Genomic DNA, 25,435 nt, shown 5'->3' with positions numbered 1-25,435 from the left:
TCTAGGTTGAATCCATAATCGTTCTTTAGCTCACTTCGCCGCCTTTGTTCAGACCCAGCTATATGCAAATCAGTCTTGACCCTGTGCCTCATGGGAATAGTCCAGCCCCAACTGCCAAGCCAGGTCTTCCCTGAACCGGAACCAAGCATCCTGGGACCGGTTTTGGGGTAACACCCCTCTTCAGCCAGGCTAGCTTGAATCCAGTGGCAAAATGAGCAAGGGACCCACGTCTGGGCATACCCTGCCAACTTAGGGCAAACAAAGTAAACAAGGAGATGGACGGAGTGCTGAAACTTTTCAGACACTCACCCCCAGTCACAGCCTAGTGCCATGCTGTTTTTTTTCCAGGCCAGGGAAGACCTGGCTTGGCAGTTCGGGCTGGACTGTTCCCATGAGGCACAGGGTCAGACTGATTTGCATATGGCCATGTCTGAACTGGGGTGGCAGAGTGGGCTAAAGAATGATTATGGATTAAACTCAGATCAGTTGACTGGGGGGGGGGCGAGTGCTTGCATTGTTCGACACCCCGTCCATCATCCCCTTTGGTTTTACATCGTGTCCATCACCCTAATAAAAACCCAGCACTCACCAGATGAGAAGCGTCTTTTGGTAATCGCTGAAAGACAGGTTTCAGAACTACCTGCCTCACCTTCAAATAGGTCAATGGCTCTACATCCCTCCATTTTCAAAACAAACAACAAATACAGTTTCAGGACCCTCAAGTCCAAAAGACAAACCCGTACATAAAAGATGCTACTCACTACATGGTCTGGTTTCCTTACTCTATTTTCTCTGTCTAGAGGCATTTCAGCGATGCCCAGATCTGTGCAACTGAATAAAAATAGAGATGTGCTTAGTTCTCTTTACTTTCCACTAGTAGATTTCCACATCCCCAGCTCCCTCCCTCTGATGAGTTACACAGACCATCTATGCACAAGTCTGATTCATATAGGTGCATGCACAAATCAATCATGTCTCTTAAGGATGCGCACAGTAGCTATACATTAAACTTAAACTGGAGCAAAAACCATCAACAAGCCACCTAATGGGTTACAGAACTATTCATAAGTCTGTTAAAAACTCAGAGTTGTCTTGCACATCTAACGGCGCAGACAGTATCAAATATAAGCCACTTTCTGATGCCCGCACAGCAATGTGCTGCACATCTCTTCTGCTAAAGACCATACAGTAACTATGCACATCCTGCTGATCAACACAGGAAAGATGCACATCCGACAGTCAGGGCCACACAGTAACCATGCACAAGTCTTACACTGCTACTCAGGCAAACCCTGCGTTCACGAGACCACCATGGGAGAGTGTGAGTACACCAAACTGGCTGCCAGCCTGAACCCTGGGTTTTTGGCTAAAAGATTCACATGCACAGTAACATGTTAATGCACCAGGACACACGAGGCATTGCAAGTGGAAGAGAAGTTCATGGGTGGACCCAGCCACGCCACATTCACAAAAGGTCCATCGTGGCCAGGTACGTTAGCATCTTGAATGAAAGTAAATTTACTAAACTTAGTGTTGATTCTGGGGGAAAATAAAGATTTCTGGGGTCCCCAACACTGGCCCTCTGAAAGGGTGCTCTACCCCAGCCCTCCCACCAAGTCCACAATCTTTGCTTCATCATTGATGATCAATTATCAATGAAACCAGTCATAAAGGTGGCCTCAACTTGCTTTACCATCCTCAAATAGCTCAAAAAAAGAAATACCCTGGATGTTGCCCTGTTCCACCCAAAGAACCGTAGTCCAGGCTCTTGTTACTTCTAGACTGGACTACGATAACGTTCTATATCTGGGTGTAAATAAAGATGATATGCAAATTGCAGGCGGTGCAGAATGCAGCCGCCAGGCTACTCTGCCAGGTTCCCAGAGCTGCCTCTGTCTCGGGTTCTCGCCACTATCTTCATTGGCTCAGGGTAGAGAATCGTATCAAATTCAAAGCCTTGAGCTACATGTTAAAGATCAAGTTCGGCACTGCCCCTCAATACCAGCAAGCTTTAGTTCAACCTTACTTCCCTTCACGCCTTCTTCGTTCCTCTAGTCCGGTTACATGTTTGGTCCCCAGAATCAGACTGTCTTTAATGGGCGGCCGTTCCTTTGCTTACTTGGGCCCCTCCCTGTGAAATTCTCTTCCCATGTCGCTTCGTAATGAAACTGTCTATGGGAACTTTCGCAAGGGACTGAAAACCTGGCTGTCCAAACAATAATTCTCTGCTCTCTATTCCTCTCAGGCTGGTGCCGGGAAACCCTTGGTGGCAGCTGTTGCGCCTTATAAAATTAATTACCATAACATCCATTACCAGACCCAACAATTCGTGACATCATCAACTTGCACTGGAACGCCAGGTTAGGCATAGAGAAGTTTAGGGATGCTACTAACTCCCATTTGTCTCGACAATACAGTGAATACTTTGAAGTCTCTATTGGTTGAGGTCAATATTTAAAAGCAGATCTTTCGCCATCACACGGATACCACCCAACAGTGCGCTTTAAGTGGCAAGGCATAGGTTTCCCAAAATTATGCAGCACACAGCCAAGCTACAACTGTGCCAAACAGAAGGAGTCACTGCAACTCGCGAGTTCTGAAAACGTGCCTCGTGCAGTAAGCCAACAGCACACTTGGATGTGTGTCAAACTTTAGACTTGCTCTGGTACCATGGAGACCAAGGGCCTGCGGGTAGCAAATCTAGAGCACACACGAGGTATTTAAAGTTTCCCCATACTTCTTGCATCAGGATACTTTCGTTTAATGTAGAGAAGAGCATGAAAGGAGGATGGGTTGGGGGGCAGGGGTTCATCTGGAAAGGGTAGCCATTTGGGTGACATGTAGAACCCAACAGGGATCACGGGTGCCACCAGGTTACTCCCAAGTGTTCGCCCCATAGTAAAAGCTTGGTGGGCACAAGGGCAAGGAACATTTTCCTGGTGAGTCAATTACACGAGATTCCCGTTGCACATTGCAGCCCAGATTACTGTGGCGACAGCCAGTCTGCATGCATTGCGGGGAAACTGCTGGGCTCATTTTCTGTGCTCCTGCTGAACGCAAGACTGTTAACAGACCCTGAAGAGAGCTTAAAAATTAGTTCCAGCCACTTTGACAATTAGTGCCGCTGTAAGAGATAGGGGTGCTCCACTGATGTCCCCTCCAAGTGCCTAGAGGTCCAATGTGCAGTACCTGGTAGTTGTGGTGCCTCAAGTCAAACTGGGAGAGAATGATCCTGCAGGAAAACAGTCTGAGAATTCTACAAACAACGCAACTTGGAGCAGAGCAGCTTTGCTTTCAAGCACAGTCGTAAAAGTAGAGCAGGAAGCAAAAAGGAGGGAAAGATCTCCCGCTGTTCTGGGTTGGAAGGATTCCCGTTGCAGGAACTAGGTCAGCCACACAAGTGGGGTAGAGTTTTTGTTTTGCATAATTGGGAGAAAGCGGACTGTCGGGAACTTCTGGAATGTGCAGGAGTCCACATTATTCCCGTCACAGAAACGCAAGGAAAAGGGGTGATTTTAGGCAAAGGGAGGTTTTTCAGGGCATTGTGGGTAAGAAAACTTTATGAAATCCATGAGAAGCATACCACCTTTGACTACCACAGGTGTTTAGTTTGCACCTGGAGATCACTCTCCACTTTGATCGTCTAGCACTTTTCAAAGTAAGAGGCATCGCTGGAAAAAGTGCATTTTCTTAGCATTCCAACTTTACCTCCCTCAAGCACAAATCCCTTCTACCATGGAGATGGGGGCTCTTTAGTCCCCTTCTTGCTACCCGAAGCAGTTTACTGCGTCCAGCAATGACGTAATTAAGTCAGTGGGTCGATTGCAACATTGGCAGAACGATCCCCCCCCGCCCCCCAGCAGAAGTCTCCCGCTCCAAACCAGAAAGGGTTTGACAGGGACACCAGAGCAGCCCACAGCAGTTGCTGCTCAGTGCTGGGCCACCATGGACAGGACCTCCACGTTCATAGCACCCAATTGCGGCTTTATGGACGTAGAGGCCAAGTCATAGCACCCAAGCAGTTAACCAGGACATCCCAACTTCCACAAATCCCACCCTTTCTAAGGCGGCCCATCAGGTACCCAGGCATAATTTTCCTAAAAGTGCACGCACAGCAGACAATTGCAGCTGTAAGAATTCACCGAGAATCAAGCCATTTCGCAACAGAGTTGATCGGTTTCCTCTCATGTGACAGTGAAGACAGGAACAGATTTGCCTCACCCGCGGCATTTAAGCATTTTTTCTGCGGATGAATTTCAGTCTGTACTGAATTAAAGTCACTCGTAAAAGCATCAGCTCGGCTATAGCAAATAAATAAAGAAGAGCCCGAAAACACTAGTGCACAATCTGTTACCCTGGACGGCAAATGGCTTCCCTTTCCATTGATAATCAGTTCCTTCGATGCCCTTTTGGAAATTAACCTCGAGAAGCCTCAGTCTAAGCAAATGTTCTAGATGGGGGGGGGGGGGGTACAGAGGTGTAACTGTCAATAGTAGACATGTCGACATCCCTTATTCTAGTGAATCCCCCAATTGTTCAGTCCAAACAGGCTTTTCTTATTTTTCTCCCGCCTGAATTAAATCGATGGAGAAAAGGAACTCCATCATTTTTCAAAATCTCCTTTTCTGCTTCCAGATGTTCTCTTGTATGATCAACAACGCAGAGGGTGGATTGGCACCAGGGACAGGAGAGCCCTCTGCACCCCAGTAAAGGGGTCTTTTCCTTTTAGCACAGCCCAGGTGCGGCTCAACTGGTCCACTTTCCATGCTTGCATCAGGGCCTATGGCATCCTTACGACGTTCCTTCTGTGGATGCTAAAATGGGGATGGTCCAAGAAGCTTTTCCAAGCAGAGTTTGCAAATAAATGTAAAATAAAACAAGTTCACAAATTAAGTCTTTCTAGACAAAACCTAACCGAAGTCAGCAGGGCATTTTATTTTAACAAACACACACACACATATATACAAGGTAAATTTAGACGTGCCAATCTAGTGGTTATTCGATTCGAATGGAGCAGGGATTAGGTCCTGGAAAACCAATGCTAAACAGTTTTCACCATACAGCTTCGCCCCTAGAGATTTGCTGTGACACCACACGTGTAGCGCTAGGACACCGACAGGTAGGCACTTTAGCTGGCAAGCGATAAACCGATGGCTCACTAGGCCTCTGGTTCAATAACCCACTTTAGTCCATGGGGCCCAAACTAACATTCAGGATAACAAATAACTTTGCAAACTATTTGAAGTGCGACAATGAATCACCTATAGATATCCTGATCATTTGTGTGGGTCCAGACCTCCTACACCATAGCTTGCCACCCAGAGCTGAAAAGGAATAGATTAATGGTATGCAAGTTTAAAACCTGGACTGGACAGGTGGATTTTACAACTTGGTGCCATTTAGGACCATAGTGAAGTGAGAATAAACTCTGGAGATCTCATCGGTGGCCTTTATAGAAGTATAAACACCACCTTGAGGGAAGAGTGGAGGTGTTAATACTGTGTGCGCCCACCATCAACATTATGGCCACTCAGAACTGCCACACCACCAATGACATAGCTAGCAAAACAAAGCCACCAGAGCTAGGATGAATTGATTGAGTGGCTGCCGTCCACAGCCCCACCGGCCTGCTGCCGGCTCTCATCAGGAATACTCTGAACTAGCTCTCCATTCTTTAACCAGGAGACAGAAAGCAAAAGCAGTCTACAATACGAGCCTGAAAAGAGTCCACCGCCTAACACATCCTCCATACATAAATATATTCCAACTCACACCTACACATGCTACAACTGCAGTTAGCACAGTAAATGAATCCAATATTAAAAATGGCGGGGAATGAGGTGGGCGTGGAATTAGCCATTCAATAAAATTGTAAAAGGAGATATACAATGACATACTTTTGAGTCAGTTTAGGTAGAAGCGGTCTGGTTCATAGACCTATTGGGGACATGCTGAAAGTTTCCCTAGGAATGCATTCTGCCAATTACTTACCACTGGTTTTGTGTTTTGTAACTCACATTTGCTTGCTTTCTATTTGCTGGCTTGGCCTTTGTCCCTCCCGTGGAGCACAGCCGGTTTACCGCCTCCCAACGGGCTCCTTTAATTCTTCCATGAGTGCGTGCTCTTTCTGGGAAATTTTCTTTCATGAAGCACTCCCAGAGAGTACATGTGTTTTCAATTGTCACCCTTGTATGCTAGTTCAGGAAGCTGGAAAAGTGCTGTATTTCTTTGAAAAGGTTTCCTGCCGCCCAGCTTCCTGCTTGACTGTTTCTACTAGTTCATCAATCTTGCATCAGCTTGTTTATTTTGGTCAGTGCTCTTTATCAATAGCATAACTTAATCTTCTTCCTCAATTTCACTCCTATGCCATAGGCACTGGGAGTGGGGGTGCTGAAGCACCCCCCAAAATATCATGCTGGAATTCGGAACCAAATGAGCAATAAACAGACATTTACATTTTGTTTTTATCTAGACACATTTGCTGTGCATTCAAAGATAGTAAACATGTTAGGCTCTGGTCTTCTGAGGGAGCTTGGAGTTTCCTTTTCTTTCTCAAACTACAAAGCGAGATGATTTATGTGCCAATCTTACTGGGTACTGAAGGTTTGAAAGGAAGGCTGTGAGCAGGATTTTTTTTTTTTAAGCACAAAAAAAAAAAAGAAGAAGATTTAAATGGAAGTAAATTAACTGGACAAGCATTTCAGAATACATCAGAACTAGAAAATCACAAATGAAGTCCAGTTTTTGTAATTCTGAAGTTGGGTTGAAACAAATACTTTAATATGATCAAAATAATATCAGCACTCAAGGTGATCTGGATTTCATCACATTTTTGTGCTGTATAGTTTAATCAGTAAAACTAGCTAAAACACAGTGGCAAAGCCAAGAGCTATTGGCTTTGCCAATACTGGTTTCACATGGAACCTTAACTAACATCCCCCCTTTTCAAAGCTGTCCAACATCATAGAACCCCTTTCATGCTGACACACCCCAACCAACCTCCTCATGAAGGCACCCACCACGTATGACACGAGTCCCCACCTCACTCCCAATGCACTCTCACAAATGCTTTTATAACCAAGATCAGCAACGGGTTGACAAAGCCCATCGTAAGGACTGGTAAAGCACACAATGGGTACTCGACATTAAAACAGCTGAAAGCAGAGCTTTTGCAAGATCTAATAGAGTAAGCCTTAGTTTGCTTTAGAAAACTGTGTATAGTGAGCCATTTACTGCGCGTCACCCATAACACCATAATTGCAACACAGATCTGTAGTTACAAAGAATTGCAGTATTGTGATTTACTCCAAATGGTATGAAACGCTACAAGACCCAGAAAGATTTTTTTAATTAATTATTGGAACTGAAAAGTGATGTCCAAGTTCAGAGCCTTTGTTTGGTATTAAGCTCAGTGGATGAGTTACAATGTGAGGAAAGTCACCAATATTCATGGTCTTGGGTTTAAGTTACTCATCTATTCCTGGAAGTTTGTCTGCAATCCTTTGCATGCTGGTACTTGAAGTTGTAGTGCTTGAACTTCACTTATGTTGAAAGAATCTAAGTTCTGAGGACAGAACGAGTCAATGTAGAAAGCTGCGTCAAACGCAAATTGCCCCGAGTCAAGTATTGATCTGTGCCATGGGGAAAAGAACTGCATTCAGTAGAAGGCAGATGAAAAAGCAAAGCACTTTTAGCACAATCCACACATGATAGCTTGTGATCGCTACACAATGTGCGTACCTGGCTGCGGCCAGAGATTTGTCTGGAACAAGTAGGTCCAGCAGGGGTATATCCATGACAGAATTAAAGAACATCCCTGTAACAAACCAGTACATACAGAAAATGTAAATGAAACATCCACATTTTCTGTGGTTATCCAGGAAATCTGGCAAGGATATAGCCCTTCTAGACCAAACATAGGAATGTCAGGACTCAGACGTAGAGAACATGGACTTTAAATTAGGATAACAAAAAAAATAAAAAAATAAAGTTTCAAAAAAAAAAAAAAAAAGGGTTGCACCAAGCCCAGAAAGTCTATAACTTAACGACTATCTTTACGAATCCTGAGCACAGACCTTAAACTGTGAATAGGTGCCCTGGCCTGATTTTTCATCACTGATCGGGGTGGATCGAAAGCATACTTGGTGTATAAATTAAAGATACAATAGTCTTGCAGACACTTGTGCTGTCAAGCCAGGCCCAAAAACGAGGTAGTCAGACAAGGTACCTGCGGAAGTCAGAACAATTAGTATGATTGTGTAATGTTCTGCTGCAGGCTAAACGTAACTTTGTATAGGCCAATTGGTGCATTTTTAAAGCGCAGCACACAAGAGGACTTCAGGGCGCTAGTAAGTACTAAGCAAGTAGGACCATGAAGTGAAGTGGCTTAAAAGGAACACCAGATCTAGAGCAATCAAATGGTAGCCAATCCCAGTGGCGTAATGAAAGTAGAGGGGGGGGCCCCCTGCAAAGCACAATGAGGGGGCCCCCCCCAGCAGCCCAGCCCACCACCTACAACTTTGCCACACTGACAAAAATAATCAGTCACCTAAAGCCGTATTTTCAGCACTTATCTGTGCGTACTTCGAACAGCAAATATAAATAGAATGCCCTTTGTGTTCTAGGGCTGCCCAAATGAGATCCATGACCAATTAAAGGGAACAAAGACAGAAAAGTCACATTACAAATGAACACATACTTTTGTATAACCCTATTTAGTGCCTAGACAAGGTCTTTCCAGGCTCTTTAAACACATGGCTGGCATTTCCGTTTTGGCAACCCTACTCTACATTCCTTTTCATGAAATGCATTCTCACACTACAGCAGTAAATGTAAATTTCAAATGGAATAGGCAGAGTGGGGGCCCAGGGGCTACTGGAACCAGAAAAAAACGAAGCCTCGGTAACCAGTTTACAGAGGTATGTTGACTATGCACCTCAGATAGAATGTACAGCCGACTGTTGTGGTGCACTGTAGCACCCAACAACACTTTCAATAATGTACATCACACGCCAACATGTAATAGCGCTCACAGGGTAAAGCTTATATAGCACATAGCTCAGAAATACAATATAGATGGATGGCATGCAGCTCCCAAGAGCATTGCAAGTAGTTTAAAACACACGCAAGCAGCAAACAGAATGTTCTGGAGAGACCTTGCATACACCCCACATAGCGCAGATATACTATACTGCTGGCTGCAATGTGGTCCCGAAGAGCACTTTTCAATAGCATGGAACACACACAAACTTCCAACACAACACATTAAATAGAACATTGGTTTACATCCAACTAAGCACAGACATGGCATTTGGGCCGTGGGCCGAATTTTCCACAGAATGCATTATATAAACATAAATAACATACCATAACATGTAATTGCTGCCCCTGTAGCTCTATCTATAACTTGGTCATCAGAATGAGCTACAACAAAGACGATGATGCTGGGCTGGTAAACAGGCGAGAGGGCCAACCCATCTTCGCTATTGAGAGGCTCATAAGCGCATCATTTAATTTATGAGGCAGGCCGCGGTACTGATGTAAGGCAACTGGTGCACCCATGCTGCAGCTGTGCACTACAACTACTATGCTGTTGGCCACTACTCTAGGCCACTGCACTTTTTGGTAGAGGTGCTTCAGTGAGTGAGGTGCCCCAGTACTAGGCTAGAAGTGCCAGCTGCAGATCAGAAATGATTGGGCACACATGCAACTCTGGGTGGATCTCTGTACTGGAATTGCAGATGGGGGCTGTCCTACAGGCCAGACACATGCTGGGAGAGTGGCCAACTAGACGCTGAGCACATGGGTCATCCCCAGAGTGCAAGTGTCACGGCCCAGGCACATGCACAACGTTTTGACTTTGGTCCTCAGTGCTGATTGTGTGTGCGAGTTGACAATATATCAGTGGGCTTCAAGGACAGGTCCTCAAACCAGAGTAAAATCTGGTTTTAGTGTTTAAAAGTGCTGGTTTTTTTTACAAGTGTTTTAGTCCACAAATATTCACTTTGGTCGTATGTATGACATTCGAGACTTCCCAAGTGGACTAGCAGTCTGGAACAGAAAATACACAATTGATAGAAGCCATGGCATGAAAGCGAGTAGTTAGAAGCTAAGGAACTGAGAGTGGTGAAGGTAACTCCTGGGTGCAGAGGGAGTAAAGTGTGGAATCACTTGGATGCTGCAAAGCAGTGGTATCCCAGGCTTGTCAAAAGATAGTGGGATCCGGGCTAAAAAAAAAAAAAAAAAAAAAAAAAAAAAAGATATAGGGCCCTCTTTCATTCAACTGATGAATAGATTACAAAGTGAAAGTATGATCCCTGCAGGGCAGATCTAGGGGGGGGGGGGGGGGGGGGGAGGGAATTGAAATTAAAAAATTATTTCCGTGGGTGTTGGGGAGTAGAGAGTGCGGGTGGAGAGTGTGGGATACCACGAGTGGGATGACTGAAGAGTAGGTCAGTGTGCGGTGCCCTGAGTGCAGGACGCATGGAGTCTGAGAATCTGTGGGGGTGGGGCTCTTGGAGTGAAGGGTGCTCTGTGAGGGCAGTGGATTTTTTGGGACTGCCCTGGGGCGCTGTGGGATCCAAAGAGTATACAAGGCAACGCCCTCACTCGCCATGAATGATTTGATGGGATCCCTTCTCACACTTAACCCGGGTCCATACCCGGCTTCTGAGACAAGTGGAAGGCGCAGAGAGTCCATCACTAAGCGTCATTCATCCATCCTAATGTATTGCAATGGCACCTGTGCGACAGGAGCAGAGGAACTGCGTTACATGTCCGACAGGTCGAGAGCTATGCAGAGTTCAGTGGGTGGAGAGGTGAATGAGCGCAAAGTACATGGTCCCAATGCTCCAGACCCAGGCAGGAGCTCTCAGGCCAGTGGCCAGACATGAACAGTGCCGGAGCAGGGGTTATGGTTACACCGCTTGCTATGCAGAGACTGTAGCACCAAGAAGAGATGCTGGCGATGTGAGTGGATGATGGAACTTTGGAGAGATTCTGGGTTGTGGAGAGAGAGAAGTTAGGGTTGTGAAGATATGCTGGGGACGCGGGGTGATGGGGAACTGTGGAGAAAATGTAGGACCAAAAAGATGCTGGGGATGCGAATAGATGGGATGGTTAAGAAGAGATGATTTGGCCCTGGAAAGAATGGCAGGGTATGAAGCGATACCTTGGATGTGAAGTGATGCTGAAGTTGTGGAGTGATAGTTGGGCTGTGGAGAGGAGGTAGTGCCAGGAAGAGATGCTGAGGCGTGTAGGGATGCGAAGTATCCAGGAAGAGGTCCTGTGGCTGTGGTGTGGGGTGATGCTGGGGCTGTGGAGAGAAGGTAGGGTTTGGAAGAGATCCGTGTAGGGGAGGTTGGGAGTGGTCCTGAGGCTGTGAAGAGCTGCTGCTACTTTATAGGCGATACACATAAGTAGGCAACGAAGAGCTGTTAGGCTGTGAAGAGCTGCCCGGAAGGCAGGAATTAGACAGGACTATAAACAAAAGCAAAGGCTGTTGGAAGAAGGATGGAGCAGAGACCGTGGAAAACATAGGACAGTGGAGAAATGCGGCAGCTGTGGAAAGGTGTTCGAGTCAAAGATCCATCTGTGAAATCTGTTCCATTTCGCATCCTCGTGAACGAATTGTTTAAATCCAAATTAAAAGTTAACGTTACTGCACTTTCAGAAGATCTCAGTAGAAACAAGAAAGGACAAGGTGTTGTCTGAAAATAATCTATTAAAAATTGTTGCTGAGGGCAGGTACAGTAATAGGAAGCCCCATCCACTCTAAAACAATTTGTCACCTGACCTACTTCACCCCTCCCCCGCGACACCCAAGAGTGAACCCATGTTTGTAATACAAAGCTTATATCAAGGAGGGGCCACCCCCACACCTGGGTTGACGCTATAAGAGAGGGCCCAGCTGAGAAGGTTTATATCATCCACAAAGACCTAGGCGTTGAGATGTTGGACGACCATCTCCGCAAACTCAACAGGACATTCTACAAAGGACTGGATCAAAAAGATAACCCACTGATCAGGAAACTTGCAGACATTTCTACAAACCCATTTGACCGCTACCCGAGGCCCATCGAAGCGCTAAACTTGTGAAACTGAAACAGCAACACAGCATCCAAAAACCCATCACTGCCTGAGGGCAAATCGCCCTGGCAGGTACCCAAAGCTCATCACTGTCAGAAGGCAACCGCCGCGGCAGCCATCAAAAGCTCATCACCGCCAGAAGACATTTGGCAGACGAATACAAGACTCTGCGGCAAAACTGGCTGACACTTCCGCAACCCAAATTGACCGCAACCCGCGGCCTATCACAGCGCTGACCTTGTGATCCATCCTCAACTGTGACAAAGCGTCACTCATCAATAAGACAACCTAAACAGCGACTAAAAAAAAATACTCAAAATGAATGTGGAGTAATGAGGCTATCGCCTCGGTATCCAAAAACTCACCACTGTCAGATGGAATCTGACAGGCAAAAACAAGAGACACGGGAAGGTTTATATCATGATCTGCAGCCTCCAGGCTCCCCTGTATTGACCCATCCATGCATTACCCCCCCCCCCCCACGACACCCAAGAGTGAACCCATGTTTGTAATACAAAGCTTCTAACAAGGAGGGGCCACCCCCACACCTGGGTTGACGCTATAGGAGTGGTCCCAGCTGAGAAGGTTTATATCATGGTATGCAGCCTCCAGGCTCCCCTGTATTGACCCATCCGTGCCCCCCCCCCCACGATGCCCGCCTGCCAGCACTGCTCAGACTTCTCAGGGCCGAACAACTGGGCCGAGGAGCGGGCCAATGTACAGGTCTCACAAGGAGTCTCTCTGGGCCCAGAGAAGGGGGCGCGGGTGCCAGCAGGTAAGACGGTCTTAATCCAATACTGCACCGAAATCAGTTAATTGTGCACGAGCTGAAAGGGGTGACGTGACCGCGTCCCCCTCAAGGGATCGCACGCAGCACAGAACAGCTTCAGTTAAAGGGTGCCGATCAGCCGGCCCCTTCGAAAGGTCTAAAAGTTCATATCTTCCTACCTTCTCTCTGGGTCACGCGTTTTGGGGCTCCGACGGTGTCCAAGAGTCAATATACATTTGTTTGTATTCTTCAATGTATCCTAGCGGTTCAGATGTTACCTACACACCGAGAAGAGGTGCTCGTTGCATGTTAAGTTTATTTTGTCCTTAGTATCCACCCCAAGAGCGAAGACCGGCACAGACTCGGCAGCGCACCATGTAATTAATGATGAGGCGGGTGGCTGGCTTGCGCGTGCGTAACGTAAGGTTGCTGGCTGCGCGGCCGCGGAGGGGGCCCCTGTAGCGCCCCCCCCTCCGCACCGCGGGGTTTGCGGGGGCCGGTGTTACGCCCCTGGCCAATCCAGCTGCTTGATCCAAAACCTTTATTCAGCAAATGCCCAAAGGATGCAGACACCATGGCGGCGGAGCTCCAGGTCCCAGTACATGTGGACTCCTATGCTTTCATCCTACACTGCACTGAATTCTGGTACTTGAAGTTCAATTAAACTTCAACAAATCAAGCCATTCCCACAATGCACGTTTGCCAAATGGAAATACGGTGGTCTAGTGAGAGGAGCGCCTACTGCTAGACGTCTGGTGCTTGTTCGAGATTGACAGTCACCCAGGTCCTGATTAACATTACCCACCATCCCAGACTTCACCACTGCCCTCTGTTCACAAAACAAGGATCGCGAGGGGCCTCAACACCTGGAAGTTGTCCAGGCCTACTAAATAACTCTAATCCAGGGATAACTGGATACTTCAAAGTGCATTACAGGTCACAGGGAGAAAGAAAGAACAAACAAAAAAAAAAAACTAACAAATGAATATAATAAATGCGGTTTCATTTATAATAAAAAAAATTTTTAAAAAAAATTCATAAAAGCGCTTAAGGAAAGACATAAAATAAACTTAGCTGGCGCTATACCCGAAATCAACAGAAAAGCCAAAATGGGAGCATCATTTGGACAAACTTAAAACATCAATACATCATATATCCAAAACGGATTTAATGGCAAATTAAGATAACACAATTTTTGATTCCCAGAACAGCGCTGGAGAACCCCAGTTCTGAACTACGAAAGTTAAATAAAAGTTTTCTGATTAATTCCAGAAACAAAACGATAGGTGGATTCAGGCGCACGTTTTACGCAGAACCCACAGGATTTACACTATCCCCGTTACAACGCCAGCAGAAAACTAGAGGGTCAAAGAAACTAGCAGCAGGTGATGACACATCTAGCGCCAGAGTAGGCGCCTGCCGACACCTTTACACCAAACACAAATACCCCGGAAAAAGACAAAGGATGGAAAAGAGCAGCACATTTTACCGGTTTCTTTAGCTGGAAACAACCAGAGGAGAGTCCCATCACCCTCGCGGCCAGAAAAACAAGAAGCGAGAACAGCTCGACTCTGCAATTTACACGGCTCGGGAAGGCGGTCAATTTCCTGCACCTGTGCATCTTTGCAAAGCATGCTGGGATGCTTCCTCAAAGGGACTGGGCCAAACACGAGATACTAGGGCGGATTCATAACATAAGAGAATACCTTTCCAAGGCTACGTAAGTTTTTATTGTAAATTCGGAGAATCCAAGCTCTCTTTCAAGAAAAGCCACCCTTTGCATTGCATTACTTGGATTCGCACTTAAAATTTGAAAATCAAATTTAGAAATACTACAATGCAAAATAAAAGAACGGATTTAACTGCTTATCTGACAGGCCACTTTGGTACCTCAGCTCCTGAAGAATCCCACACTGGCGCGAGTGGCTCGTCTCGTTTTCCGGTTCTGTACATGCAAAGCTTATCCAGTCTAGGTATTTTTAAATGTGTATTCTGGAATTTGTAGTTCTGCTGATATCAATGTAAAAGATGGACTACAAGCCCCAGAATACAAAGCCAAATCCTGGCATGGATTTGATATTTACGCGTGGGCCTGGCAAACTTGAAAGCCCTGTTATCCAGTTCAGAGTTTACCTTTCATTCGGCTTCTTGCGCCCTGCATTTACATTTTACAACACAAAAGTACCACAATCAGAATCCAATGAAAAATACAGTTTTCATCTAAACTCACCCAAGACCCTTGGCAGTGCATGGCATCTGTTGGGTCCCCATATGGCGTATTCTTGATAACGTATGTGTGCTGGTATATGTTCATAAAATCTGTAATTTCAGTTTTATTTCTCTGCTTGTCTGGGTCTCACAGGTAAGTGACCCTCAAGGCTTCCATCTGTTCCATGCCAGGCCTGTGTAGGCCACGCTGTACGGCTTAGTTTTTATTTGCATAGTATCTTCCAAGAATGCCCATGTAATGTGTGAAAATACCAACAACTGCTGACTGTGCATCCAGTAACTCTTTGCTTGCCTGGATGCATCAGCTCAGACCGCTCCTAGCATTTTCAAAGAGCTCCTGGCTAAAAAGCCAGGGTTGACTAAAAGCAGAGCTCTCACGTTTCCTAGGGGGCTCAACCAATCCAGTTTTCCTTTTTTTAAATTTTTTTTTTTAAACATTTTGGGACTTGCTGTTGTAATACTTAATGATATCAGCAGGATTCCAGGATGTGAAAAAAAACCTGTACTGGATAAGGTACCCAAGCATCGACTTGAACATTCTGGTAATATCTGAATTTCAAATTGTGCTTGTGGAACATATGTGCCAGAATTAAAAGACACGGCGGCAAACCCAAACGGTCTGGACTTGGCAACTGTGCGATTTCTCAAAAAGTTTGCAAAAAAAATAAAAATGCAATATGCGAAAGTCAAATGCCAAACTATGTATAAACAGAGGAATGCCACCACCGTCCAAGCACACCTTCCCTGGCACTGAGGCACACTGCTTTGTTAAAAAAGCTGTGCACAGGTCGTCATGCAAAAGGCCGTCACTCACTGGAGGGGACAGATAAGTGCTAAAGGGCATTTACACACTTGAAATAACTTTATGATGTGGTAATGAGAAACAAAATGTGAATGACACTTCAACAGACCAATGGATGACGAGGGCCAACCAAAGGCCCCTGTGTGTATGCATATATGTATTTTTATTACGTTTTTTTTTTTTTTTTTTTTTTACTATAAACAAGAGGGTACAGAGACGATCAGGGCTGTCTCTCGGGCTGACCTAAAAAAGCACAGGCTGAATTAAACATATCTAATCTGAGACCCTGAGCTATCTTTGTATGCCAGGTATAAAAGAACACTCAATTCCAATATTTTATAAAATGTAATATTGATATGAAAACACAGAGCTCTCGTGCTTGAGTAGCAACCAGTCCAGGAATTTTCTTTGAATTTTGCAGCTTCTAGTGCTGGTTTTATATGAGGACTACAGTCGCAGATTCTGGGGGAGCTCCGAACCCCTGGCATGATGGGGTCACCTGAGATCACAAAACACACCCACAGTGTCTGGCTCTCCCTGCATAAAGCGCCCTCTCCTCCCTGGCGTCCACCCCCCTTCTGGTAGTTTCTTCCCTATCATGATCATCTGATGGGCTTTTTTGATTTCATACACTGATATCAACTAGTCCTCCGTCAGCAGACTGACGTTCAGCCAGTCCTGGCACTTCAGCTGATAGCACTGCGCATTCTGGGTCTTGTAGTGTTTTCATTTACACATGCAACCATGGGCCTACAGGTCTAAAATGCACACACTGCTTGCTGCTGGCTGAAAAACCAGGATGGCTGAATGCCGCCCTCATAACAATAGCTGCCAAGTTTACCAGGTGCATGCATGACTATTAAGTACAGACCGCTTGTAGTCCTGGCTTGATGGTGTCTTAAATAAGACTACAAGTACCAACATTCTAAGAAAAAACTGGGGCGAGCCTAACTAACCACGCATGGAACTGGGACATTATGCAGCTGTGCATAACTAGGATGCCAGTTGCCCACGGTCTCATGTCATCACAGTCACCTTCAAGCGGGCCTTGCATTGTAGCCAATACTAGAGCTTGTAGTTTGCGCTCCCCATTGTATGTTTGCCTACAAGTCCCAGCATGCAACACTAAAACAGGACTTGTTGGAGGTGTCCATGATGTTTCTGAAATCGGCAGAGATGGCTGTGCCTAGGTTTTTAGATGGGGCGTTCAGGTTTCGCCGAGATTGCTCCAATAGGTACAGTAAGCAACCGAGCTACCTTGACAACTTAATGATATGAATATGAATGAAAGAGAATAGGAATACAACATTGAGAGTACACATATACTGTCTGCCCCTCTTTCCTACCCCTTCCCCAATGCCCCAACCCCCCCCAGTATCCTATCGCATTTAGTGGTCCGCTCTTTCACCCTGGTTAAAAATAAACCGCTTCCTGCATGCAGTCATTTACTGACAGTGGACAACACCTGTCTATGTGGGCTCATGCAACATCTTGCGCCGGCCGTGGATTTTTAGCCAAAGCGTTGCATGCTGGGACTTGCAGTTTCAACTTTAAGTATGCCCTAAAACTCCCAGCATTTAGGTTGCTGGAGATCCGGAAGGACTGAAGGTAGCACAGATGCCGCACTTGACAGAACTTTCAGGTTTCTGCATTCCTTGTGTGAGTAATGTGTCCAGTTCATGGGTATTCCTCACTTTCCGGTCCTGGTAGTTCTGTTTATCCAATCACAAATACTGCTGCCAGTTGTATGTATGTATGTATGTAGATAGATAGATAGATAGATAGACAGATAGATAGATAGACAGATAGATAGATAGACAGATAGATAGATAGACAGATAGATAGATAGATAGATAGATAGATAGATAGATAGCTAGATAGAATGAGAGATAGATAGACAGATAGATAGATAGACAGATAGATAGATAGACAGATAGATAGATAGACAGATAGACAGATAGATAGATAGATAGATAGATAGATAGATAGATAGATAGATAGTCAGTAAACAAAAATAAAATGCAACAATAATGGGATACAATCTCCAACTGTTTCATAAACAGCTGCAGGTATACACAAGTGCTAACCCACTATGCTAATATTTTCAGGCGAGCCCCCTGTATATTGTACACAGAGCTGCTAGAACTAGGAGTGAAAGTTCACCTTGCAAACAAGAAAGAGGCCTTTGCACGTTTGTTTTTCAAAGACAGGGGTCAAATGTCAAACAGCTTCTCTGACCAACAGCTGATAATTCCATCACTGTGTTTGTTTTTCCTTTATCTGACTGCAAAGAGGCGTCATCATGTTGTAACTTGACCCTAGTAACACTCTTGCTGGGGTACAGTGGCATGAAAGGAGAAGGCTACAATGTGTCTGTGGAAATGTTTTATAAGACATAAATAAAAACATATGCTTGCTTTACAAACTAAGTATTGCAAAATATATCTGCAGCAATGATTCACATTGGGGCTCCTCGTGTGGGGTCTGAGGCGAGGCGATAACCCACCTGGTAAACAGTGTTATTACCTGGCAGGATTCAGCATTTACCAGTTGAGCTATTACCTGGAATGATGCAGTATTTACCTAGTGTGCTATTACCTGGCATGATGCAGTATTTACCAGGTGTGCTATAACCTGGCACGATGCACTATTTTCCAGTTCTGCTATTACCTGGCTTGGTGCAGTATTTACCAGGTTTGCTATCACCTGGCAGTGTGCAATATTTACCAGTTGTGCAATTACCCGGTCCCGCCTTAACGCATGGGCATGCTGGGCAGTTGCCCAGTGCCCAGAGTATAGGGGTCCCAAGCAGACCAGATGTTAACACTAATTTTCCGTTAAACATTTTTATTCCTGTGTAGGCAGGACCCAGTGCACTGCTTTGCCCGGGGGCCTATAATGCTGTTAGGACGGCCCTGCTATTACCTGGCTTGATGCAGTATTTACCAGTTGAGCTATTAACTGGCATGCTACAGTTTTTACCAGTTGAGCTATTACTTGGAATGATGCAGTATTTACCAGGTGTGCTATAACCTGGCATGATGCAGTATTTACCAGGTGTGCTTTTACCTGGCTTGATGCAGTATTTACCAGTTGAGCTATTAACTGGCATGCTACAGTTTTTACCAGTTGAGCTATTACTTGGAATGATGCAGTATTTACCAAGTGTGCTATTACCTGGCATGATGCAGTATTTACCTAGTGTGCTATAACCTGGCATGATGCAGTATTTACCAGGTGTGCTTTTACCTGGCTTGGCGCAGTATTTCCCAGTTGAGCTATTAACTGGCACGGGACAGTATTTACCAGTTGAGCTATTACCTGGAAAGATGCAGTATTTACCTAGTGTGCTATAACCTGGCATGATGCAGTATTTACCAGGTGTGCTTTTACCTGGATTGGTGCGGTATTTACCAGCTGTAGTATAACCTGGCATGATGCAGTATTTACCAGGTGTGCTTTTACCTGGCTTGGTGCAGTATTTACCAGCTGTAGTATTACCAGGCATGATGCAGTGTTTACCTAGTGTGCTATTACCTGGCATGATGCAGTATTTACCAGGTGTGCTTTTACCTGGCTTGGTGCGGTATTTACCAGCTGTAGCATAACCTGGCATGATGCAGTATTTACCAGGTGTGCTTTTACCTGGCTTGGTGCGGTATTTACCAGCTGTAGTATTACCAGGCATGATGCAGTATTTACCAGGTGTGCTTTTACCTGGCTTGGTGCGGTATTTACCAGCTGTACTATTACCAGGCATGATGCAGTATTTACCAGGTGTGCTTATACCTGGCTTGGTGCGGTATTTACCAGCTGTAGTATTACCAGGCATGATGCAGTGTTTACCATAAGTGCTATTGCCTACACATTTTGAGTTCAGAACCTCGTAATGAAGGTAAACTATCATTTTAGTGGAGTTAAAGCAAACCACAGCACACCCATTTCACTTTATTTAATGAATACTCCAGACTTTTGTTATTTTGATTTCAACTTGACACAATGGCAAACCCCAAACTTGTGGTATTTTGTGAGACAGCATGCAAGTCTCATGTATTGCAATGACACTTATTATCCTCCTTTGGCAGTGGCACTCGAATGTCTGGTATTTGCACATATTACTGTTCATATGAATTCTTACTCTAGTTCAAGTCATCTAGTATGATAGATACCATCATAACAAAGATGGTATGCAGTTCCTAATATAAAAGCAGGCGGCAGTGTCTTGAGAAATGGGCTCTACTTGAGAGTAAGTAGTTGCACAAGAAGGGGAGAAGAACCTTCTCCTTGTTGGAAAAAGACCCTCACACACCCAGCAAGCTAGGTGTCTTGCTTCATCATCGGGTCTGCTCCTTATCAGCTCGGCGCTGCAATCCCCGATCGGCACCCAAGAAGGGGCCTTCCTGGCGGAGATCTTTTTTCCATAAGCCGATGTGTGAAGTGCGTGTGAGGGCCCTAAAAATGTGTAGGTGTTAATAATGTGTAGGGAAAAAGGTTAAAATAGGGGAGAAGGTCCACTGAGGAAATTTTTAATGAACGTGGCCCCTACCCTAATTAAAAATAAGACACAAACGCGTATCTCCACTCTAAGGATGTGGGGCTTATGCGTTTGTCAAGCGGTCAACATGTTTCTTGCCCTTAAGTCTATTTGATGGCAATTCGTCTGGACCAAAGGATCTACCTACACTTAAATGGTGGTGGTCTATAGCAACGCAGACAAGTGACCACCCTTACAGCACCTAAAGAAAGTGTGGTACATGTAAATCTAAAAACACAGCCCCATTATGGATATGCAGCATCAGATCCGGCTAGTGGAGAAACTAAGGTGTAGTGTCGGTTTCCAAGAGAGAGGGTGGCGGCAGACCTACCCCCACGTCGCCGGTCCGGATAGATACCATGTCATATGCCTGATAAGTCCATAGCACAGCATGATGAATCCCTCTCCATGCTAAACAGTAAAATGCTGGTGGGAAATGTGTTGGCAGAGAGGTGCAAAAGGATGGAGTGGTCGAACCACTGCTTGTCCTGTCTAATTTTTAGGTAAAAAGCACATAAAAAGATGTAAACCCACCACAGCGTTGTTCATTACCTCCAAGTTTAATGCTGTGTTCTGCATGGACATCATTGTGTTTCTTAATGTTGTGATGTGGAATGTTCCACATACATAGTTTCACACTTGCATGTTATTTTTTTAAACCAATAGTTAGTGTTCATCCAGCATGCGCATTAACCCAGTGAACTATTGTAACATCAAGTGGGGGATCAGTTGCCTTTGTTAAAATGGCCGAGTCCCTTGTTCAAAGCACTTAACAAAATATGCGTGCTGTTAGATGCAACAATAAATATCAAGCATTGGCAAAGTCATTAGGTCTGACCTTGTCAAGCTGGTGGTGCTGGTGCAATTTTTTTTCCTTTAAATATTTTGTAACCATATGCCACAAAAAAGGAGAAGAAAAAAAGAAAATATGCCATCACCTTACTGCCGTGTCTGCTTTTATTTGTGCAATATATCTATATATATATTTTAAAACAACCAGTCACGGATGTAGTTGTTTTGCTAGTGAGGCAAGTCTTTCAATTGTACCATGCATTGTATTTATTAATATTAGTGAAGGAGACAAGAATAAATAGCCACCTAACCAAGCTTTCATGCTGAAGACAGCTTCAATGTCAATGTTATTTAAACACCTGATAGTATCATCTGTAAAAAGAGTGCAGGCACAACAAATAGCCCGTTTTCAAAATTAATTAAAAAAGCATTAAATTAAAAAGGACACTTTGAACTTCTTTGCAACTAGACTGACAGGGACTATTTTTAGGCGGATGGAACCACGTGGACTGGCTGTGTGCAGTCACTCAAAGTGGAGGGAGCCAACGGGTAAAGTGGACTGACCCACAGCCCCTGTGACCTCATAGCCTGTATGATGTGGTGGGAGGAAGCAAAATGTGAAAGACAACTCAACAGGCCAATGGATGAAGCCTGTTGACCAAAAGCCTCTCTATGTATGCATAATATGTATGTTTCTTGGGGAAAATAACAGTAACTAATTAATATGCATTTTCCACCACAGATATGGGAGATGGGAAGGCCTGTGGGTTGACTGATAAGTGTCAGGCCGGGGTCAGCCCGTCTTCCTGCTGCAGGGGGATGCACCAGCCTAGGGGGTCACCCTGGCATCTGCCGGTGCTCTCCATGCTTATGATGCAGTGGGGGGAACTGGCCAAAGGTACTGCTCTGTGTGGGCTCTAAGCTGGAAGCGTGATGTCCAGCGATGGAATAGCCCACACCAGAGTTGAGGATGTGGTTGCCAGATTGCTTTCGGTCAGTAGTCCATTTTCCCAGTATGAGCTTTCATTTAACAAGTAAGGTGCATCCTGACAGCTGTATTCTTCTTTTGATTTCAATTTCAATTAAACCAACTGGACTAACCACGATTTCTACAAGGACAAGCCTGACAAATGTGTGCTCTTGCGCAAGGAGCGACCATGCGAAGACAGAGGCCACAAAACTCTCATTGCTTGGAACTGGTCTCTGTTCTTGGCCAAGTGTTCCAAGAAGAACGGTTCCAAGGGATAGTACTGAAGGGTTACACATATTTTCTCAAAGCCACTTTTAGGAAGACTGAACATTATCACACTTCTGCAAACAGAATTATGTAATCTTTTTGCCCAATCACAGTGGCAACAACAAGAGAAAAGGGAACGTTTATGAACTTTATGTGAAATTCAAGTATCCGCGTTACAGAATAAGAACAAAATGTGCACCTTTATAGGATGCACCTCTCAATCTTAAACATTTGGCGGATATATATGGAAGTTAACGTGATCAATCCAAGCGCTCTCAGATAAAGCACATACAACAGGAGTACCTCAGTCAATGATATTATGGGACAAATGTACTGTGTTTGACTGTATCTCAATCAGTAATCGTCAATGGGCCAGTATTTCCAGACTATTACTCGCATTTCCTACTTTAATACATTTTCTTGTGCCCAGACCCAGCATCATAACAGAGAGAGGGAAAACCCCACAATCTATGGAGACATTTCAGCCGTCTGTGAATCTTCTCAATCCTCCGTTAGAGCCAAGTAGAACCGTAACGGGCTCCAAAAGGCTCTTGGTCTTGAAGTAGGGAGCTGCACAGTAGCAAATATCTCTCTCCTTTCATTACACTGAGCTAAGTCTCTTAAGCAGTCTTCTTTTTTTGGAACATTGTACCTGCACCAATGCAGATCCACCCTTCTCTTGGCTATCAAGCAAGCCAGAGCAGCTAGTTTGCGTACCCCGGGTGGTATCAATTTGACATATCCAAGCAACGCACCTACAGGTCGCATCTACACCCTGTTTACTATCATATCAGAAACCATGTTAGTTATCCAGTATGTCTGTATGAAGCAACATGGTCAATCTAAGAGAAAAAACCCTGCATGTTCGCAGTTACGTCTAGGACGGCAGTGTTATCTAGACGGGTCTATCCCAGACGCTTTATGCAGTGTGTAGCACGCTCGGTGTTTGAAGTTAAGGAAAGTTCTTTACCTGCCCAGTCTTCCCAGCCTCTCCTCTGAGGTAGAATGTTCTTGATGTGTGGGACCAGTGAGGTGGTTTTGTGATGGGTCACACATGTAGCCAACCAGAGAAATGGCAATGCCCAGGAGTCGGATTGAGACAAACCTTCCTCGTTTCACATATACACATGGCTCAATCGCCAGCGGAGGAGGGTTTAGGATTCTGTCCACCCAGAGGTGGAAGGCTCTTACAACAGTGCCAGTTTGAGTTGAGACACCTTGCTCCCACAGGCCTGTCTTCACACCAGACTATTGTAAACTATGAAAATAAATTAAGACTCTGCCCCTCCCTAGTGGAAACTGAGTTGCAATTCCAATAGTAATTTCTAGCACATTAGCTTCACAATACTCAGTTTCTTTTGAGGATGTTGGGGATGTATTATCTATAAATGGCAATAACCTTCCATTCCTCATTTTATCCATATGTTTGTGAACATGGGTTATAAAATGCACTACTGGTCATTAAATAAGTCCCCAAATCTTTATGGGGGCACGCTCATTGAATACTGTTGGTGTTTATGTACCATTTGAATTTTTCACAACCTTTAGATTTTAGTGGGTTGATGCCGCTGACCACCACCCACACCCTCATAACTTTTCCACCACCATTGATTGTACATGGCTTTGTATTACACTATAACTAAAGGGACATCAAATTATAAGTATGAGCTTATAGATCTGAAAATATACTAGTTGCAACTTAATTTTTTCATCCAAAAAAGCAAATATATATAAGTACCAATGGAAACGTAAATATCTTTTTTTTAATCCCATAAACACTGTGAGCCACAGGTATAAACTGAAAAGTACCAAAATGCACAGATAGCGCATGGACTGGATGTGCTACTCGTGCAAGGTCCGAGAAAAGTTCAGCACATTGTCTTTCTAAGGGAAAGAAAGTGCAAGGGTGTGATTCACTCAAGGAGCAAACTCAGCTGTGGATTCAAACTAGAAACACACACCTTCTCCATAAAAGGAAGGTCATGAAGCAGCAGTGTTTAATTAACCCAAGGGCTACTTGTTATGTTTAAGTGAGAGGCCTGATTATTGCTCCCATGTGCCATGCATAGCTTCCCACCATTGTAAGCTGGAAGGGGTTGAAAACTCCTCTTCCTGAAAGGAAATGTTCACATTGAAAGTCCAGAATGGTTGCCATGGTATGTTCAGTATACAGACCCCCCCAGGATATTGCGGCATAGATTTGCAAATATCAGGAGGAAATACAATCCGGAAAAGGCAACACGTTCAATATGGGGAATGTGATAATGTTGGTAGTGTATTGTTTACATGACAACAGTTCTGGTATTTTCTACTTTGAAGACTTTAAAGGGCGTGGATGCTTTTAATATACACCTAATGTACTTGCAAGGAGAGAGAAAAAAGTGTGCAGAAGAGATGACAGGCAGGTACAATTCTCTTTCAGAGGACAATGATTCACTACATATTACACGTGTGAACAGTGCTTCAGAAAAGAGACATCACATTCGATACCATATTAGTGTTCTGTTTGTTTCTTCAAATGGTAGAGTATGCTGCTCGGTGATGGATTAAACCCAGATCAGTTGACTGGGGGTGAGTGCTTGCAATGTTCAACACTCCATCCATCATTTCCTTTGGTTTTTGCTAGAGTATGCTGCTCACCACATCTATATGTTGCCAAACCGTGCATTTGTTATTACAATAAAACACATGAGCAGGCCCTTGGGATTGAGCCCACCTCCCAACAGCACCCTGTGGAAATTTAGCGTGCAAGCTGAACATTATCTGCGCCATCTTGCCTCTCCCCAGCGCCACGCACAGCGAATGCACGGCCGCCATTTTAGGCACCCCACTCTCTCCCCGCTCACTCTCGACCGCCAGCGCTTTCCCCTGGCGCTGCAAGCATCCCCCGCGCGCTGGCCACCCCCGCTCTCTCATACAGGCCATAAACCCTCTCCTTCTGCGCGACCCTGCTACGGAACCACTTCCGACCGACAACCCATACAT

General features: G+C 44.9%; 1 protein-coding gene across 5 annotated transcripts in view; it reads right to left on the bottom strand.

The window, feature by feature from the left end:
- Positions 1-25,435, bottom strand: part of GSN (gelsolin) — a 191,906-nt gene that overhangs the window by 125,266 nt on the left and 41,205 nt on the right. The window contains exon 1 of one of the 5 annotated variants that reach the window (XM_085613651.1): positions 14,346-14,495. The exons of 3 other annotated variants lie outside the window; for them this stretch is intronic. In XM_085613651.1, the coding sequence (XP_085469777.1) occupies positions 14,346-14,477 (132 nt within the window). In that variant the 5' untranslated portion in view covers positions 14,478-14,495. Of the gene's footprint in view, positions 1-14,345; positions 14,496-25,435 lie in introns of those variants that run through there. One more of the 5 variants, XM_085613658.1, reaches the window with a different exon arrangement.

The sequence above is a fragment of the Triturus cristatus genome, chromosome 1_2, assembly GCF_964204655.1.
Source record: "Triturus cristatus chromosome 1_2, aTriCri1.1, whole genome shotgun sequence".
NCBI classification, from domain to species: domain Eukaryota; kingdom Metazoa; phylum Chordata; class Amphibia; order Caudata; family Salamandridae; genus Triturus; species Triturus cristatus.
Note: the sequence above shows the minus strand (reverse complement) of the source record. Positions and strands in the feature narration are given on the sequence as shown.